The sequence below is a fragment of the Trichosurus vulpecula genome, chromosome 9 (genome assembly GCF_011100635.1).
Source record: "Trichosurus vulpecula isolate mTriVul1 chromosome 9, mTriVul1.pri, whole genome shotgun sequence".
NCBI classification, from domain to species: Eukaryota; Metazoa; Chordata; class Mammalia; order Diprotodontia; family Phalangeridae; genus Trichosurus; species Trichosurus vulpecula.
The window spans coordinates 2,791,861-2,811,622 of NC_050581.1; the positions used below are offsets into that span (position 1 = coordinate 2,791,861).

Below are 19,762 nucleotides of genomic sequence, written 5' to 3' on the forward strand. Positions count from 1 at the left end.
ATCCAGTGCCTGGAGCCTATGGATTTATTTCTGCAAATGGAGAGAAAGTACAATTACTTCACTTATTTTGCTTCTGTTTTGTCTACAAAATGAAAAGTTTTCAGACTCAAAAGGATACACTAAAATAATTATCAAGATAAATCTAGAGTCCATAAGAGAATACTTTACTGCCATTTATGAGTTGAAGTTAGCAAACCTGGACAAACTACATGTTAGAACCAAAAGACTGCTAGATATAATGGTGGAGCTGTTATTCACAAAAAAAAAAAAATGAGGAAAATGGGAGAGGTATGACAAGACTGAGAAAAGAGGTAATGCCGTGATTTTCAAAAAAGAGAAAAGAATTTGCAAACTATAAGCTGGCGTGTCTGATGTTGTTTCTTGACAAAATTCCAAAAAGTATTATTAAAGGAATGGTGTTATATGCACTCAGAAAAACAAAGGGAGATCACTAAGAGCCAACTTTATTGAGAACATGGCATGCCAGACTGATTTCATTTCATGAATATAGTATGCCCATGTTTTCCCAAGGAATTTAATGGTCTCACAATATTCTTATGAAAAAGATGGAAAGTTGTAGGTAAGAGAGGTGAAGTAACCCGATGAAGACCGCATAGGTAAAAAATGACTGAATCAGAACTCAAAATCAGGTCCTCAGAATGAGAAATCTAGTATTATTCCCAAAGATGGCACCAGACTATACACGGAACATTAATGGAAATTCAGAACTCATTAAATGGTTTTGATCCCCAAAGTGTCTCAAGCATCAACATCAACCTGTAGAGAGCTCTCAGTGGAATGCTCTCTTCTTGATTTATTCAATGTTTTGGATGAACGAATACATGATATGCCTCACTATCTTGCCAAGAACATAAAGCTGGGAAGGAAAACTAACATGTTGGAATGTTATCCTAAATCAAGATCCTACCCCCTCCCTCTCAAAAAAATATCTTCATGGGAGAGACTGGTACTTAACATTTCTAAGACTGAAGTAAACTGTATGGGAAATGCGTAAAGTCTAAATGAAAAAAGATATAGAGGGTTTTATTAATTAGCAGAATAAAAGATCAATGAATCAAATATGTAACACGACAGGCTAAGAAGCTCATGCTATTTTAGGCTGCATCAACAAAACAGTGTCCTGAAATATTCAGGTGACAGTCCTATTGTAGCCTATCCTGGTAATTCCACATCTGCAGTTCTGTACTCAGTTCTAGGTGCTACATTTTGGGAAAAATAGTGATGAGAAAAAGGGTAATTCAAAGGAAGTTGACTAGGATGGCGAAAGGGCATCAAGCCCATACCTGTGTGACATTTAAATTAAGGAAGTGACGATGTTTAACTTGACTGAGGACTGAGATTTCTTCTGCTATAAAGGCTACGATCCAGTTAAGTAATAAGACTAACACACAACCTGATAACAAAACTAGAATTCCTTTAAAATTCATAGCTGAAGGCCCTCTGTAGAAAAGTTCTAGAAGGGATTCCCATAATACTGGGGCCCACTATATCTTAAGACATATACAATAATGATTTACGTCACAAACCACTTACTACTGTTCAAGTTTCACCATCACACGCTAAGTTCCTAAAGAGTACCTCCTGACGGGAAGGTTCTCTCACATGAGAAAAAGATCTGTTTATCGGTTTTGCAGAATTTTACAACTTAAAGAAATAGATAAACTTAACTAAGAACTATTATTGTCAAATCCTTCAAACATATAAAACCATTTACACAACAGCAAGGTAAGTATCAGTTATCTAGAAAAACAACTCCGTAGCCAAGTCCCTATACCTAACATGTCAAAAACTGAAATTTCTTCCTTACGAAATGAGAGCCTCTTAGTAAATGTTGTTGTTATTACCACATGAATGTCTATTTCCTTCAACTCTCATATCCAACTCTACTGTTTCCAGTACGGGCAATTCCTCCATTGTTCACCATTTCCACATTCATAACATTCACATTCACCTAGCAAAGCTACCTAGATGGCCGATCTCTTTCCCTTCCCCAACTAATCTACAGACAATGTAAATAAACTGGCCAGGACTTGTGGAGGCAACTGAACAAATCTGCTTGCCTTTCCTCCTCACAAAATTGCTTTGGTATTTGTCATTTCCTCCACCTCTTCCTTCAAATAATGTCCTTATTCCCGTCTTCCAAAAATCATATAAAAATTCATCTTCTCTGACTTTCTAACAAACAGATTTGTAGAGCTTAGTAGTTATTGTTTATATGGTTCCTTTTAGATTTACCTGCTGCATTTCATATTGTGGACTATTCTCTGCTCCTATCTTTGATTCTCCTACCCATCGGCTTGCTCCTCCTCACTTTCTTTTGCTCACTCATCCATCATTCATATTATACACTAAAGCAGAAGTGGGGAACCTGCATGATGGATATCCCAAGGTACCATGCAAAGCCCTCTTCTCTCTCGCTCAGTGACCTCATCGAGCCCGTATCATCTCCTACGGGCTCAATTATCTTTTTGCAGATGATAACACACACACACACACACATAAATATATATATATATATATATATATATATATATATATATATATATATATATATATATATATATATATATATATATATATATATATATGTATGTATGTATATATGTATATACATAGCCCTAGTCTCTCACATTATCACAAAACCAACTGCTTAGGAGACATTTTAAATTTATGTCCCAAAGACTCTCAAACTCAATACATTCAAAATTAAATGAATTTTCTTCCCCAACAAACCCATCTCTCTTCCAAACTTGCCTATTTTTGCCAAAGTCACCATACCATCATTCTGATCTCACAGGGTCATGACCTTGGCTTTACCCTTGATGCCTTACCACATATATATATCCTCACAAAACCCCTCACTTGCCAAATCTGGCCATTTCTACCTTCACAACATCTCTAGAATCTTACCTCTTCTCTCCATTGACAGAGCTATTGACCTTATTTCAGGCCATCATCATCATCTCTTGCTTAGATTATTGTAAAACTTCTTAATTAATTGTCCTGCCTCATGTCTCTCAATATTCCAATTCATTCTATATACTGCTACCAAACTGAAGGGCAAACCTAACCATATGACTTCTTTCTTCGATCAACTCCAATGGCTTCCTACGGTTGCTAGGACAAAACATGAACTCCTCTGTTTAGCTTTTAAAGCACTTCACAATCTGGCCCCAACCTGTCTTTCCAAGGCTTACTGGACAATACTCCCCCTCCCACAATCTAGTTATCCAGCCAAACTGGCCTGCCCTCTAGTCTTCATACCTGACACTCCATTTCTCATTCCCATGCCTTTATACATGCCTGAAATGGAATCCTTCCTTACCTCTGCCTTAGAGAGTCTGTCTCATCTTTTAAGATTCAAACTAAGCAACATTTTGCATGAATCCTTTCCAGATTCCTCTCAACTGTTCATGCTCTCTGACCCAAGCTACTGTGTATTTAACTATTTTATATTTATTTGTATTTACCAGCTTTATATTTATACTGTATACAATATATTTCCATTTGTTATTTCCCTCATTATAAGGTAAACCTCTTGTGAGTAGGGATTATTTCATTCATTTTATTTATCTCCCAAATAGCGAGCAGAGTTCTTGGCACAAAGCAAGCACTTAATAAATGTTCATCGATTATGTACTAACTATTCTGTCTTCCCCATAAGATTGTAAGAATCCCAAAGGCAAAAAGGATCATATCTACTACTTCAATTTTCTTTCAATATTGTCTTATAAATCATTCTGCACATACAAAAAATTTTCAATAAACTGAATCATAGTTGGTAAGTTTTACAGAGGAAAAGTGAAAAGAAGAAAAAATAATTATATGAATAACTGGAAAATGAAAAAAGGAAAACCAGAATCAAGTAGCTTAAAATAAAGATGCATAAGAACAACTACAAACCTGGAGAAACCTGCATACGATTCATAGGCACACTTGGCATGGCCATGGGCCCATCTGTAATGATAACGAAAGAACCAGTTTTAAAAATGTAGGATAGAGAACATTATTCATGAGAAAGGAAAGGCTAAAATTTTTTTTAAGAGTCGGCTGGTCTGATGGTACGTATACTATACAACAACCATACTTAGCATGTTTTAAAGAGTCTATAAAGAAGTTGGAATATTCAAATACATAGAAAAAATGATGGTTGCTTCTGCTGGTGGTGACAAAAACAGATAATGACACTTTATGGTTACAATACAATTTTATATATACCATCTTGTTTGAACTTCACAACTCTGAGGTAGGCAGGACAAAATGGATTATTAAATCTATTTTGCATTGAAGAAAATTAAACCCGAAATGTGAGGTTTCCTGAGAGCACAGAAAACATGAAATGCACAGACTACTGGTCCCCAAGAAGAGAAATAAGAATATACCTCTCTCCTGTCTTTGCACAGATAGGTTATTGGTATAGAACACTGTACATATATTACACTAAAATGAAGGGTTGCTGAACTGCTCCCTCCTCATCTCCCACCCACTTTAAAACCCTTTGTTATAAGAGATGTTTTTAGGGTGGGTGAGCAGAGAGGACTATAATGCGAAATTAAAGCTGTGTAAAAACCATATGTATCAGTAAATTTAAAAAAAAAAACAAAAAAACAAACAAACGGAATGAAGGATGAAAAAACCTTAAATACTTACTTGGAGGTCTCACGGACTGTGCCTGGCCCATGCCAGCAGCAACCTGTGCAATACCTGGGGGTTGAGCCCCTGGCGTCTGTAAAGCTGGCTGATTAACCAAGATCCCTTGTTTATGTAAACGAGACCTTCGTTTTTCTTCTAATTCCTTTTGTATTTTGTAGATTTTCTCTGCTAATAAATGATAGTATTCATCCTATTAAAAAAAAAAATCAATAAAGTACTTAGATATCATTCCATATAAAACAATTCATCTTTTCTAGATGTTTTAACAGAGAAATGAACAAGGAAACCCTTGCAGAGACAACTGCGCATTATACATAAAAAAGATGAATTCACATATATTTAATTTCAAACAAAAGCATGAATTTTTGTTGATTCTCTTACCAATTCAATAATTGAAATATAATCAGAATGACAAAATAGTGACTCACTAATATCTCACAATAAAAGATGAGATATTTTTATATATTCCATAATTATAACAAGGTACTCCACTAAAACAATTAATTACCCAGACTGCTTTGCTCTCCAGCAACTCTGTAGAAAAAAAGATTTCAAGACATTCCAGACTGCTTGGATAGTTAGATATCAGGGTCTTCAAATCCCTCCAGAATTAAACCTACCCTGCTATTAGCAGACTCATACATGTCCCCTTCCACTTTCCTAGCATAGGCTACAAGATTCTCCATGCGGCGATCCTTCAGGGCTGCTGGGTCAGGTGTTGGAAAGATGGCTTGGACGCTAAAAGGATAAAATATTTAACAATACACTTTGAAAATGATTTTCTAATCCTATAACTAAGTAATCTCACATAATTTCTACAAATGACAAGTATCAGAGGACTACCTAGAGTATTACAGTCAGATTTTACAGATCTATTGCTTGGGAGAAGGGAGGGAATGGGGAAGAGAGGGGGGAGAGGGGGAAAGGGAGAGAGAGAGAGAGAGAGAGAGAGAGAGAGAGAGAGAGAGAGAGAAAATATGAATATATTCTGCAAGTATCTGTTTTTTAAGAACTATGCTGAAAATTATCATAACACTTCACCCAGTTTAGACTAATTAATTCCAAGATAACTGCTTTACCAAGAATAATTTGTTAAAAGTGATCTTAAAGACCGTTTTTTGAGGGGTATGTCTTAAATTTTACTGGTGAGAAATAATTAGGCACTGACCATCGTACCCTAGAGCTTTGGAATGAGCATAAGGAGATTATGGCAACAAACTAAAAAAATCTTTATTCCATCGTAGGTGGAAAAGAAACCAATTTTCATACCTCCAATACATCTTTCTATTAAAAATGATATTGATGCCATTAGCTATTTACATTATAGACATTTGCAGATAACTAAAATGCCCTATTTATGTATTGTACTTCTCCCCCATAAAGAAAATCAATTGCTTCTAGTAGAGATTACTTGTAGGTCCCACAAGAGACACTGAACTAAGTGTTATCCAATTAATTTTAGGGTTAAGAGTTTCATCAATAACTCCAATGATCCTTTTTAGTCTCCTGAAACAGGAGGTAAGTACTCTGTAGGTGTTAAGAGTGCCATAATGTGGGGTACAATAGCGTTGAGAATGTAGTTTGAGAGTTTGTTAACTGATATGAATCGCTGTGATGTCTATGACTAATTTGTCCTGGAATTGCATCATGTTCTATGAAAGATTCACAACTAAAGGAGGAAAACTGTAGCTTCTACTTACAGTTTATGTACTAAATGGTTCCGCAGGTCCTGGGTGACATGTTCATGCCAGCCTTTCCTAACTCCAGTGCTAGAAGGAGGTGCAGCTGTAGGCATGGTGCTGAGGCTTCCAATATTGCCAGAATTGGTACCATCACTCATTAATGGGCTAAAACGAGAAAAAAAAAAGATCCTTCATCAAGTTACTGCAAACACTAGCACAGATTTCCTTTCAGAATGTTATCCTCAACCCATTTAATTTCTTGTATCATATCCAATATTATTCTTAGATGAGTATTTTGAACTAAACTAGTAAACCTCTTAAGGCATTATGGCCACCCTATGTCAATGAAAAAGTTGAAACCATTTTATGTCACATTTTTATAAAACATGTTTCCTGCCTGAATGCCTCAGTAGAATAAGAAACTAAAACAAATGAACAAAGAAAGAGAAGCTGCTAACAAATGAGAAGATAAAAAGAATGGAAGAAATGGTGTGGGAGAAAGCAAAAACAAAAGAATATGATGTATCTTCATGAACAAAATAAAATACAATAATACTTAGCTGAATGGTCTATTATAATTCTAGTTTTATTTAAGCATTACTTGGATTAAATAATAAACTGTATTGTTGAATCAGAGCCAAGTAATACATTAGAAGGGCACACCTGAGTTAATGAAAACTGTTTTTTACACATAGAGGGGGACACAATTACAAAAGCATTTGCATCTTAAATCAAATCACTAAATATCTGCCAAAAAACAAAGAGGCAACAATACATCCTTTTTTTATAACCAAGCTGGGACCAAGGCGAGCTGCCTCTGCTTGAATGGTAAGAGCTGGTGCCCAAGTACCTATCTCCTATTCCCAGCACAAGGAGAAGATTTGGAGGCCCCCTGCCCACCACAGAAACCTGCTGTCTAGATTCTCCTGAGTCATCACAACAAAAGCATAGTCCTAAGCACCTAGGCCTCCACTTATACCAAGGGTCCTGCCTGAGTACCCTTCCTTCACTGAACTCAGGAGGGTCAGTCCTTGAGTTCCAGGTCAGACTGAGGAGGTCTTTTTCTAGTGCTATTCAGGGACTGGGTTTAAAGGAAATCTTCAAGGCCTCCTCCTAGTCTCAAAATTTTCTGTTCCCAATCTACTGTCCTGCTCAAAAGCTGTACCTATCTTTCCCTGTGTCAGCAAAACAATGCCACAGACTCTAGTTTACCAATTAGCGTCGGGACAGGTGGAAGCCAACAAAGTTCCTACCCTGAGTGAATAAATCTCTAGCTGCCTAAGGGAAGAATGGTCTTTCTACCATTTCTACCATTCTCTACTCTTTCAATGCCTTTACAATCTTCCCTTCATCTTAAACTTTTGTGACCTCACATTTGCTCTTAATGCACTTAGAGAAACCTGGCATCCATCCCACCAAACTCTACTTCTTATCCTCTCATGGCTATTCCCATTCCAATTTCTGCACTGTAAGTTGTGACTTCTACGTTTACAGTATTAGACATACCTTCTCTCTCATAACCCCTGAATCCCTGAGCCAGGAGTAAGGTGCATGCTTTGCTCTCTGTGGCTACCTTCAAACCCTCCCCTCAAGCTGTAGATGTCTTTGTTGTTGTAGTTATTATCAGCATTTTCAGTGCTTTAAGTCATTTCGCAACCCTGGGAGGTAGGAGGTATTATGATGTTCATTTTACAGACGTTTCTTAACTGAGGCAGATAGAAGTTAAGTGATTTGCCCAGCGTGATATATACAGTGTGTATATTTGAGGCTGAATTTGAACTCAGGTTTTTGTGACTCCAGATTCAGCATTCCCCTTCAACATCTAGCAGCCTCTACTCCATCTGGCTATTTCACTCTATCCAGAACATCTACCCTCCAGATTATTTACCCCTGTTCTCAAGTAATCCAGTACTTCATAAAGTTTTCCTGACCAACACAACCTCTCACATTTGAGGATTTCAAAATATACATGCCTGTCCCTTAGAATACCCAGGAATCCAAATTCATCAAAATTCCCATAGCACCTATGGCTTTGAATTCTACCTTGACCTCACCATCATCCACAACTATTTAATCTCCACGATTCAAAACACCAAAATTCATCTATTACTTCCTCCTACTCCTTCTCTCTTGGCCACCTAACACTATTCTTTGTCCCCACCATGGCCTACAGTCCCTTCATGCCTGCCCCTACTGCTCTATATTAGTTCTTTTCCTCTGTCTGTGACCACTTCTCAGTCTCCGCTGCTGATCATAATTTATCTTTCACCTGATAAATGAAAAGTGCTCCCCAAAACTCTGACCTATGCTACTTTTCTTTCCTTCAGAATTTCATTCTTTGTACTTCTATCTTATGCGCCTAGTACAGTACCTAGCACACAGTAATTAATAAATACTTCGTGGATTTCACCACTTGGTGGTGATTTCACCAGCTTATGTAAGTCTTTTTATCATCTCTATGTAGACAGCTCCCAAATCAATAAATCTATCTATCATCTTCACCGTTCTTCTCAAATCTAGTTCCATATATCACCAACTGACTAACAGACATTCTCACCTTGATATCCTTTTAGGAACTTCAAACCTGACTGAACTCATTATCTTCTGCTGAGATCTGACCCTCCTCTATACTCACCTGCTTCTGTTGAAGGCATCACCATCCTTTCACTCAGCCAAGCAAACAATGGAAATTATCCTCAATTTCTATCTTTCCTATTTACTACCTATATTCAACCAGTTGTTAGGTCATATCTTTCCCATTCTCTCTACTCACATGGCTAAGATTATAACAAACGCCTCCTACCTAGCCTCCCTGCATCCATTCACTTCACTCTCCCATTTATTTTCCACAAAGCTGCCATAAGTCTTCCTAAATTATAGGTATAATCATGTCATTCTCTGACTCAAAAATCTTCAATGCCTCCTTATTGCCTGGGCAATAAAATACAAACCCTTTAGTTTAGCATGTAAAGCCCTAAATAATCTGCCTTCTGAGAATTATTTCATACACTTTAGATGAGTCCATTCCCTTCTCACTTATATCTCTCAGAATTCTTTGCTCCCTTTAGGAAGCTTCTCTAGATGCTCCTAATTTTAGTAATATCTTACTCCTACTAACTTAAGATTATTTATCTGTTTGCTTAATTTAGTCCCCCAGTAGAAAGCAACTTCCATGAGGGGAAGTGACATTTGTAGTTTTTGACTGTGTCTACTCAGAACCTAGCTCATAGTAGACACTTAATAAATGCTTAATGAACTGAATTGAAGACAGAGAAATTTAATGGTCAAGTTATTAAATGGCACTGCTAATAGATAACCAAACAGAAAGGACAATCCAGCACCAGAGAGAATTATGTTAGTTTAAAAGAAAATATATGACAAAATAATTCAATACTAAACGATATCTCTCTATAATGATTAAATATGAAATAATCATGGGTTATTTTAACAAAGAAATAAACATATGTAGGGAAGAATCTAGTCTTCCCACTTCATTTTAGAGAGATAAAATAAAAATGAAAAATGTTGGTATGCGGGCAGAGAGAATGAAATAGAAATTATTTTTCTTTGTATACATCATAGATCACACCTCTCTCACAGTGTCTATTTCTCCTTGATCCATTATTTCAATCAATGAGTATTGGCTAAGCACCTAATAGACAGGTGCCAAGCACTGTGCTAGGGACACAAACACAATGAGACAAATAATCCCTACATACAAGGAGCTTTGGTACCTTTAAACATTCTTACCTCAAGAATTCAAATTCGCCTCTTGAAAATAGATACCTCTTTGTTAAAATTACAGCAAAGAGCCCAATCTCAACAAAGAGCTATCTCCAAAACCCTTTTGTTTGATATTCCTCTCCTCATTTTTATGTATCTATATATCTATATCTATATCTCCATGTCCACTAATGGACATAAATACTTATAAAACGTGCCCTCGAAGCACACAATCTAATAAATGTCCCCCTTTTCCCTCTGTTATCCCTTAGGAAGAAAAATAAAAGATCTAAATTGTCCATAAATGTTTTAAATTGTTACTGAATTAAATTTGTTTTGAAATTTTAAAATTCTATCAAATATAACTAATAGCAATCATCCATAGAAATCATGTATAATGTTTTCAAATGAAAAGCATGTTTCTTCAAATACCAAATATCCAATCAGTTTCAGAAAAGCCCCAAAACTGCAGAATATTCTCCAGCACCTCCTGCAGTGAAATGTCATAACGATGGACAGAAGTGAAGATTCTGAATTGCTAGTGCTCTAGTAGTATTCTGTTCCCATTCTCATTTATAAAACAACAACAAACATTTCTTCCTTTCTTATTGCTACTTATACATAAGCGAATTTCTTCCTGGTTCTAAACTTACAGATTTATATTACGTAATACAAGTTTACATTATTCATATTACATACAGTTAGTTTTGAAAATAAGAATCAAATGAATAATGAGACTTACTTTGTTGCTCCAAGGGAAGTTGGAAGAGCAGTTTCTGAAATCAGATTTGGTTGTTGGTCTGTTGCGATCCCTCCAGCTGGAATGGTCATCGGATTATTACCTGTGAGAAAGAAAAATTAGGTGAATAAGGTACAATTACATTTTTACAAATTCAGTGAGAAATTGAAAAGATTAAACAACCACATTTGACAAATAATTTCCAAAATCTGCTAAGTAATGTCTTTTGCATATTAGAAAAACATTAAAAAACAGCTCCGAACTGTACTTCTAGCAGTAATGGTGATAGATTTCTGCTTACTGATGCATAGATTTTCCTCTACTCCAACCTGGTGACCAACACTGTAACTGGTGTTGGCCAAAGCCATGAAATGCAATAAACTTGATCAGTCCAACTAGCTTCATCGGGATTATGTTTGAACAAACTGGAGTAGCAAGACCGAGGCATGCATGTTATGTGTTTCATGTGAATATACAGAATCAAGGAATTTTTAATATAGAAAGGGTCATAGAAAAACATTTAGCCTAAATTTTTCATGTTACAAATTGAGAACAGAAAGGATAACAGCTGATTATGTACATATCATTTTTATGTACATATTATTTAAAGTTTTCAAACCAACATACATAACATCGTATCACTTCAGCCTTATAGCAGCCCTCTAAGTTAGATATTACAGTTACTATTATTTCAAATTTAAGAGAGAGATTGTGGCTTAGTAAAGATAACTAACTTTTTCATGGACATATAGCTAGCAAGTATCAGATTCCAAGTTCAAACCCATGTCTCTCTCTTTAATGCAATGTTATTTCCACTATGCCATGTTGCCACAAAAAGAGAAGTGGTTTTCACTATCATGTAATTAATTGAAGTTAGAACAAGAAGACATCTTCTGTTAGTTTCCAGATCAGTGTTTCCAAACTAATGATTTTTATTGACTATACATATCATAACCAGCATTCCTAAGACTGGCAGACCACAAACAATTTCAACAGCAAACAGATTAGTGCTCAGTGTCTGTTAATAAATTTATCTTTACTCCACCTCCACATGCAGTTATGTGAATCATATAATATTAGATTCGATAACATAAGCAATGAAGTTCATTAGCAATATCCAAACTGAAACAGCCAAGGTAAATAAAAACTTTCAATGTACTTATTCAGTCTATCTTTTTAAAGGCATGTTATCATTCGTGAATAAAAACACCAAAATTCCATCAAAAAGAGAGAGGGCATGGAGAGGGGCTAGATTTGAGTTTAGGTTGTAATTCAGTTTACTGCAACTGGACAAAGAGTATATTTCTGGTTTCTTCACCTACCCAATGCATTCAGAGTCCTCATCTGCTGGTGAGTTTGAGGTTGTGCTGGTTGCTGGCCAGATACTTGAGGCTGCAACTGTGTCTGTGGCTGGTTGCCATAGGGTAGTCCAAGAGCAGCATAAGCCCGTTGCATGGAGCTGGGATCAATTGGATTGGGGTTACTTAAAGTAGAAGTATTCTGTTGACCAGAACCAACAGAACCGATGGTATTCTGAATTCCACTTGCTGGAGATCCCAGGATGGCTATTTTTTGGGGGGGGGAAAAGCAAAGAGAGGGTAAAAGGCCAAAACAATTTTAAAAGGGCACAAATATCATTAATTCTTAATAAAAATACAAATATAATTTTACTAAGAACACAAAAACAAATTACATAATACTAAAACATAACTATCAAGGAAAAAAAAACCCCTATGGGAAGAGCATTACCAGACCTCAAATTATATTATGTAACATTAATCACCAAAATCAGTTAGTACTGATTTTAAAATCAGTAAAAAAAGAAAAGTCAATCAGTAGAAGAAACTACATAAGCAAGAAATTAAAGCAAATGAAAATAGTGGTCCAGTTTTAGAAAAATTATTAAGAGCATATATCATCAGGATAAGCTTAAAAGTTATTAGATGGTCATTCAACAAGAACTTCTGGTAAAATTGGAAAACAGACTGACACATAAAATAAGCAATTTTCAATACATAAAATATAAAGCTTACATGTGAATGAAATCAATGAAAAGAAATAGTATAATGGGGAAAAATATTTGTACCAAATAGAGCTGACAGAAATATGATGTCCAAAATAAACAGGAAATTAATATAAGGTACTCCTTGAAAGAGTTGGTCAAAGGATATGAATAGTTTTCAAAAGAAGACTGAAAACTCTAACTTACAATAAAATGTTTCAAATCACTAATAATAAAAGTACAGACAAAAACAACTGAGAAGTAAATTGGCAAAAAGGGAAAAATAAAGAAAATAGTCAGTGGGATTACAAAAAAATAGGCACACTGATATACTATTGTTAAGAGATGGGAAGTGAGACTAACTTCTGTTGAATCCGGAATTTTGTAAAAAAGAAAATTTAAATGTTAAAAAAAAACTTTTATAACTCTTGACCCAGAAATAAGACTGCACACATATGCTTAAGAGGGCAAGAACATAAGGAAATGAAATTATGCCATATGTCAAAATATTCGTAGCAACATTCTACGTGACAGAAAAGAAATGAAAACAAAGCTGATGCCCATCAAGTGGGAAACAGCTGGGAGGAAATAACCTATGGCATATAATGTAAAGCAATATCACTGTGCACTGAGAAATGACAAATGGAAGGAATGCGGAGAAACTTTGGAAAGACCCATACAAACAGATGCATAGTGAGCAGAACCAAGAGAACGATCACAATGTAAATAAAAAGATTATAAGAAAGCTTAAATTTATGCACTGAAGGGTCCAGATAACAAAGCATACTTCTCCAGAGACAACTACTGGAGAATATTATACATGTTGACAGATACAGTCATAGCATCAAACTTTCTGCCTACTTGTTTTTCTTCGTCACAAGGGGGTCTGGTCTGGGCAGTGAAATGACTGTGATATAAAGACAAAAGGCACCGAGGTTTTCTGATGTTGTTATTTTTTAAAAAAGAAGATATGATGGGGTGAGGGGCTAAGAAGATGTGTGTGCATGTATAATGCACACGTATAGACACAATACATAGCATGTATATATAATGTGTACAGTGGCATGTATACACAATGGATGTTGCATGCATACACATATACATGTGTGAATCAAATACATTGATAAATTTCAGCCTTGCAGGACAACACCTAAGCAAGCAAGCTAAGAAAACTCAAATTTCTTTGAAATGTTCTAGCTATTCAAAAAAGCAATTTGGACTATGTCCAAAAAGTAACTAAAGTGCATACTCTTTAACCCACCAATATCATGATTAGGTCAATAGCCTAAAGAGATTAAAGAAAGAGGGAAATGACCCATATTTATAAAAATATTTATAGTAGCTTTTTTGCTGTTGTAGTATAGAATTGGAAACTAAGAGGGTATCCATCATCAAATGGGGGTACAGCTAAACAAGTCACGGTATATAAATATAATGCATATTATTACTCTGTAAGAATGATGGAAGATGGTAGCAGAGAGAACAGAGACACTTGGTACAAACTCATGCAGAACGAAATACATAGAATCAAGAGATCAATTTATGTGGCAACATTATAAAGAACAACAACTACGAATGAATGAAAAATTCCTTAAAATTCAGAATTTAAAGAAAGCTTTGAAAAAAACCTTTAAATTTTCACATTGAAAACCAGCTCAGAGATAATACCTCACATCTATAAGACTGGCAAAACTGACGAAAAAACAAAAGTGAAAAAGAGGTTTTGTGGGAAAATAGGCACATTAATGTATTACTGGTGTAGCTGTCAGTTGGTCAGCCCATTCTGGAAAGCAATTTGGACAACTACTAAAATGTGCATGCCTTTTAACCCAGTGACATCACTATTCAGCTAATTCTTCAAAGATGTCAAAGAAATGGGGAAAGCTTCTATTTGCACAAAAAATGTTTATAGTAACACTTGTAGTTACAAAGAACTGGAAACTAAAGGGAAAGCCCATCAAATGGGGAATGGCTGAACATATAACGGCACACGTATGTAACAGAACACTATTGTTTTATTCAAAAAGATAATTTCAGAGAAATTTGGGAAGACTTGTGAAAGCAGATGCAATGAAATGAAAAAATTAAGAATATAATTTATATTACAACATCAATATTGGAAAAACCAACAATTATGAAAAACATAACAGACTAACTACTGATAAAGAATGCTGCCCATTTAAAGCAATTTTAAAATGATGCCTCAAAACAAACTCTGAAGCAGCAGAACCAACAAAAACACAGAATGAAAGAATTTCCTACCCAAAACAATTTAGGTCAGTAAGAAAGGTCTGTCAAAATGGGGTGAGAATGAAGCCCTGGCCAGACCACCATGCCCCCACAAGCCAGGAGGAGCAAGCAGGCCCTGGGGGTGACTGAATGAGCAACAACAGTGGCAGCTTCTGGAGCTCTCAGCTCTCAGACAGTAAGGGGGGTCAGACAACTAGTCACAAGGGGGTTATGGAGAACCTTTCCTGGCACCAGTTATAGGACTCAATTGCACTGCCTGTACATTGTCAAAGTCCTGGGATGATAAAAATTAATAGGAGGAGGGAAGTCCCTTATCAGACTTCCAGGGCAAAAGAGTATTTCTGGACATTCACAGACCAGAATTTAGACCGGGAGATCAGGGACTACACCTCTGCTTAGATCATATAATGTCAGAAGGACTAAAAACTTACGAAATGCCAGAACTAGCTCTGAAAACAGCAACACAAAAAATCTGAAGCTTGGGACACACCCCCTCCACTCCATGTTCACCACTTCGATCCTTCCACATCCCCTTAGGAGCAGAGCCCAATTCTAACATAAAGTTAAAAGTCAAGAAATATGCTGGAAAAATGAACTGGACGATAAAAAAGGTACTATGTTGACAAGGAAGATCAAAACACAAACTCAGAAGAAGACAACAAAGTCAAAACAGCCATATACAAAGCCTCAAAGAAAAATGTGAATTGGTTTCCTGCCCAAAAAGAATTCCTGGAAGAACTCAAAAGGGATTTTAAAAATCAATTAAGAAAAATAGAGAAAAAAGTTGGGAAAATAAATTAGAGTGTTGCCAAAAAATCATGAAAAAAAGAGTCAACAGCTTGGTAAAGGAGACACACAAAAAAATAAAAAACACTGAAGAAAATAACACTTTAAAAGACATAATAGGACAGCTAGGTGGCGCAATGAGTAGAGCACTGGCCCTGGAGTCAGGAGGACCTGAGTTCAAATCCAATCTCAGACACTTGACACACTTACTAGTTGTGTGACTTTGGGCAAGACACTTAACCCCAATTGCCCTGTCCCCGCCCCAAATCTGAAAAAGGAGAAAAAAATAATTTAAAAAAAGGATCTGGAAAAGCAAGTAAGAGAAGTAGAAGAAAAATTGGGACAAGAAGTGACAGTGATTAAAGAAAACCATGAAAAACAAATATAAGATTCAAAAGAAGCTTAAAAAGGTAAACAGAAAAGAGAAATCATAAGGGATTCAATAAGGTTATACTATTTACATTCTTACATGGAAAGTTAGTACTTGTACCTCCTAAGAACTTAATCTTTATTAGGGAAGTATGAAGGAGTATACATAGAAGAGATGGATATGAGTTGACTATGATGGGATGATATCTAAAAAAATAAAATTAAGGAGAAAGGAATAGAGAGGAAGAATTGGGTAAATTATATAAAAGAGGTGTGAAAGAGTTTTTACAGTGGAAGGGAAGATGAGGGGTGATAGACAATGCTTAAACCTTACTCTTATCAAAACTGACTCAAAGAAGGAATAACATACACTCAGTTGGGTATAGAAATCTATCTTACCCTAGAGGGAAGTAACTGTGAAAGGGGATAGGAAAAAGGAGGGAGGGGAAATGTATAGAAGGGAAGGCAGATCCCAGGAGGTAATGGTCAGAAGCAAAACACTTTTGAGGAAGGATAGTGATAGTGTAGGAAGGGATGGATGAAACTGAGGGGGAGGGGGGAGGATACAAGACACCGGCTAGCAGGGACAGATCATTGAGGAATGTTTACGTTTGCAGGCAGGAAGAAAGTAGCCTGTAGACTGGGAGAGATTAAGATAAGTGAAAGAGTTGGAATAATAAAGGGGACAATCTGCTGGAAAAAAGTGGATGGAATGAGACCACCTGTACATGTAGAGGGGTCTGGCCTGGCAAGGAGAAGGGCCATCTCTTCATAAGACAAGGGTATAAGAGGAAAAAGAGATAGATGGTGTCAGTGATGTGAGGTAAGGAGAGAAAACAGAGATCTCAATTTTTGCAGTGAAATATGAGGCAAGGTTTTCAACTGAGAATTCATGAGAGAAATTTCCATAAGCAAGGAATGGTTCAGTGTTTAAAACTCTAAGAGGTCAAGATGAATACTGAAAAAAGTTTTGAGAGAGTAGCCTTAGGACAGCTAGGTGGCCCAGTGAATAGAGTACGGTCCTGGAGTCAGGAGCACCTGAGTTCAATCCAATCTCAGACACCTGACACACTTACTAGCTGTGTGACTTTGGGCAAGTCACTAAACCCAAATTGCCTGGCCTTCCCCCCCTCCCCTGCCCAAAGAAAAAGTGGAGAGGGGGCGGGGTGGGGGGGGGGGAGAGAGAGAGAGAGAGAGAGAGACAGAAGCCTCAGTTTAAGTGGTGAGATCATTCAATCAAAAAACATTTTCAAAGCACCTACTATGTGCCAGGCACTGTGCTGGAACTGAGAATACAAAGAGGCAAAGACAGACCCTGATCTCAATGACCTTACAATCTAATGGTACGAACAAATATACACACAGAAGCTATATGTAGGGTAAGAAATAATTAAAAGAAAAGCATGGGAATTAATAGGGATTAGGGAAGGCTTCTGGTAAAATGTGGGATTTTAACAGGGACTTAAAGGAAGCCAGGGAGGTCAGTATCTGGAGCAAAAGGAAAACATTCTAGGCATAGGGGACAGTGAGAGAAAATACCCAGGGCTAAGAGACGGAGTCTTACTCATGGAACAGTCAGGTGACCAGTGTCACTGGATCAAAGAGTACATGTTGGGGAGTAAGGTGTAAGAAGACTGCAGAGGAAGGAGGAAATAAACTATGAATAACTGAATGCCAAACAGCATTTTGTATCTGCTCCTGGAGACAACAGAAGCCACTGGAGTTTATCAAGTAGGGAAGTGACATGATCCGACCTGTTTTAGGAAAATCACTTTAGTGGCTGAATGGAAGATGGATTGTAGTAGGGAGAGACTTGAGACTGGCAGACCCACCAGCAGACTACTGCAGTAATACAGGCATGAGATGATAAAGGCCTAGAGTGCCTTTAGCAGTGTCAGACAGAAGGGGGTGTATTTGAGAGATGTTGCAGAGGTGAAATCCGTAGGCTTTGTCAACAACTTGAAAATGGGGGGCGGGGGGAGGAATAGTGAGGAATCCAGGATGACTCTTAAGATTGTAAGCTGAAGAGACTGAAAGGGTGACATTGCCTTCTACAGTTAAAGGGAAGGTAGAAGAGGGGAGGGTTTAGGGAGAAAGATAATGTGTTCTGTTTTAGACATTGAGTTTAAGGTGTCTACTAGACAACCAGTGTGAGATGCCTGAAAGGCAGTTGGAAATTAGACACTGAAGGTAATCAGAGAGATTTGGAGGAAAGAATTGGCAGGAAAGGTAGATTTTTAGAGTCATAAATCCATGGGAGCTGATGAGATCACCAAGTGTAGCAATACAGAGAGAGAAGAGAAGAGGACCCAAAACATTTCTGCACAACAATGCGGGACACCAGCGGTTAGAGGGGGTAATCTGGAGGAGGATCCAAGAAAAGGAGAAAGAAGTAGAAGTCAGATAGGTAGGAAGACAACAGGGAAAGAATGTAGACCTAAAAATCTAAGGAGAAGAGTATATGAGGAAAGAGTGGTCTTCTGTGTCAAAGGCTGCAAAGAGGTTAAGGAGAATGAGGATTGGGAAAAAGGTCATTGGATTTGTCAACTAGAAAATCATTAGTAACTTTGGAGAGAGAAGTTTTCAGTGAAGTGATGAGGTCAGACTAAAGGTTTAAGAAGAGAATGAAAGGAGAGAAAGTAGAGGCACCTATTGTACATGGCCAGGAGGGTCCAGATGGAAGAATCTAGTTATGATATTCTTCAAGGTAGGGGAGACATGGGCTTGTTTGTAGGCAGTAGGAAATGAGCCAGTAAAGAAGGGAGACTGAAAATAAGTGGAAGAGTTGAGGATGACAAGAGGGGGTCATCTGTAAGAGGAATCTGGATGGAACTGGATCACTGGAACAAATAGAGGGATTAGCCTAGGTAAGGAGTAAGGCCATTTCATCATGTGAAACATGAGTGTAGGAGAAAGTTGCAGAAGGCACCTGAGTGACAGGAGATGAGGAAAAGGGAAGGAGAAAGAGTGGTCTCAATTTTATTTGGTAAAGTATGAGGCAAGGCTCTCAGCTAAGGGGATGGGGGGAGAGCCATGAGAGACGTAAGGGAGGCTGGAAAAGCCATTGTGAAGAATGAGATAATGAGCTGATAAGGTAGGTACAGTAAAATTGCCTAGCAGCAACGAGAGCTCAGTGGAGGTTATGGAATATAAAAAGACGGACTGCAGGGAGTAGAGGCAGGAATAGGTACTAGGTGAAGTGGAAGAATCAAGAATAGACTATTATTTTTTTTGTTTTTTATTTAATATTTTTAGTTTTCAGCATTGATTTTCACAAGAGTTCAAATTACAAATTTTCTCCCCATTTCTACCCTCCCCCCCACTCCAAGATGGCGTGTATTCTGGTTGCCCTATTCCCCGGTCAGCTCTCCCTTCTCTCACCCCACTCCCCCCCCACCCCTTCCCCTTTTCCCTCACTTTCTTGTAGGGCAGGATAGATTTCTGTGCCCCATTGCCTGTGTATCTTATTTCCCAGTTGCATGCAAAAACTTTTTTCCTAACACCTGCTTTTAAAATTTTGAGTGCCAAATTAAGAGT

General features: G+C 37.1%; 1 protein-coding gene across 1 annotated transcript in view; it reads right to left on the reverse strand.

Annotated features, from left to right (window-relative positions):
• Positions 1 to 19,762, reverse strand: part of LOC118831926 (CREB binding protein) — a 169,090-nt gene that overhangs the window by 47,973 nt on the left and 101,355 nt on the right. Inside the window, exons 6-11 of the mRNA XM_036739408.1 lie at positions 12,141 to 12,383; positions 10,822 to 10,921; positions 6,375 to 6,521; positions 5,295 to 5,412; positions 4,672 to 4,864; positions 3,925 to 3,978 (exon numbers count right to left, since the gene is read on the reverse strand). Coding sequence (XP_036595303.1) covers positions 3,925 to 3,978; positions 4,672 to 4,864; positions 5,295 to 5,412; positions 6,375 to 6,521; positions 10,822 to 10,921; positions 12,141 to 12,383 — 855 coding nt within the window. The remainder of the gene's footprint in view (positions 1 to 3,924; positions 3,979 to 4,671; positions 4,865 to 5,294; positions 5,413 to 6,374; positions 6,522 to 10,821; positions 10,922 to 12,140; positions 12,384 to 19,762) is intronic.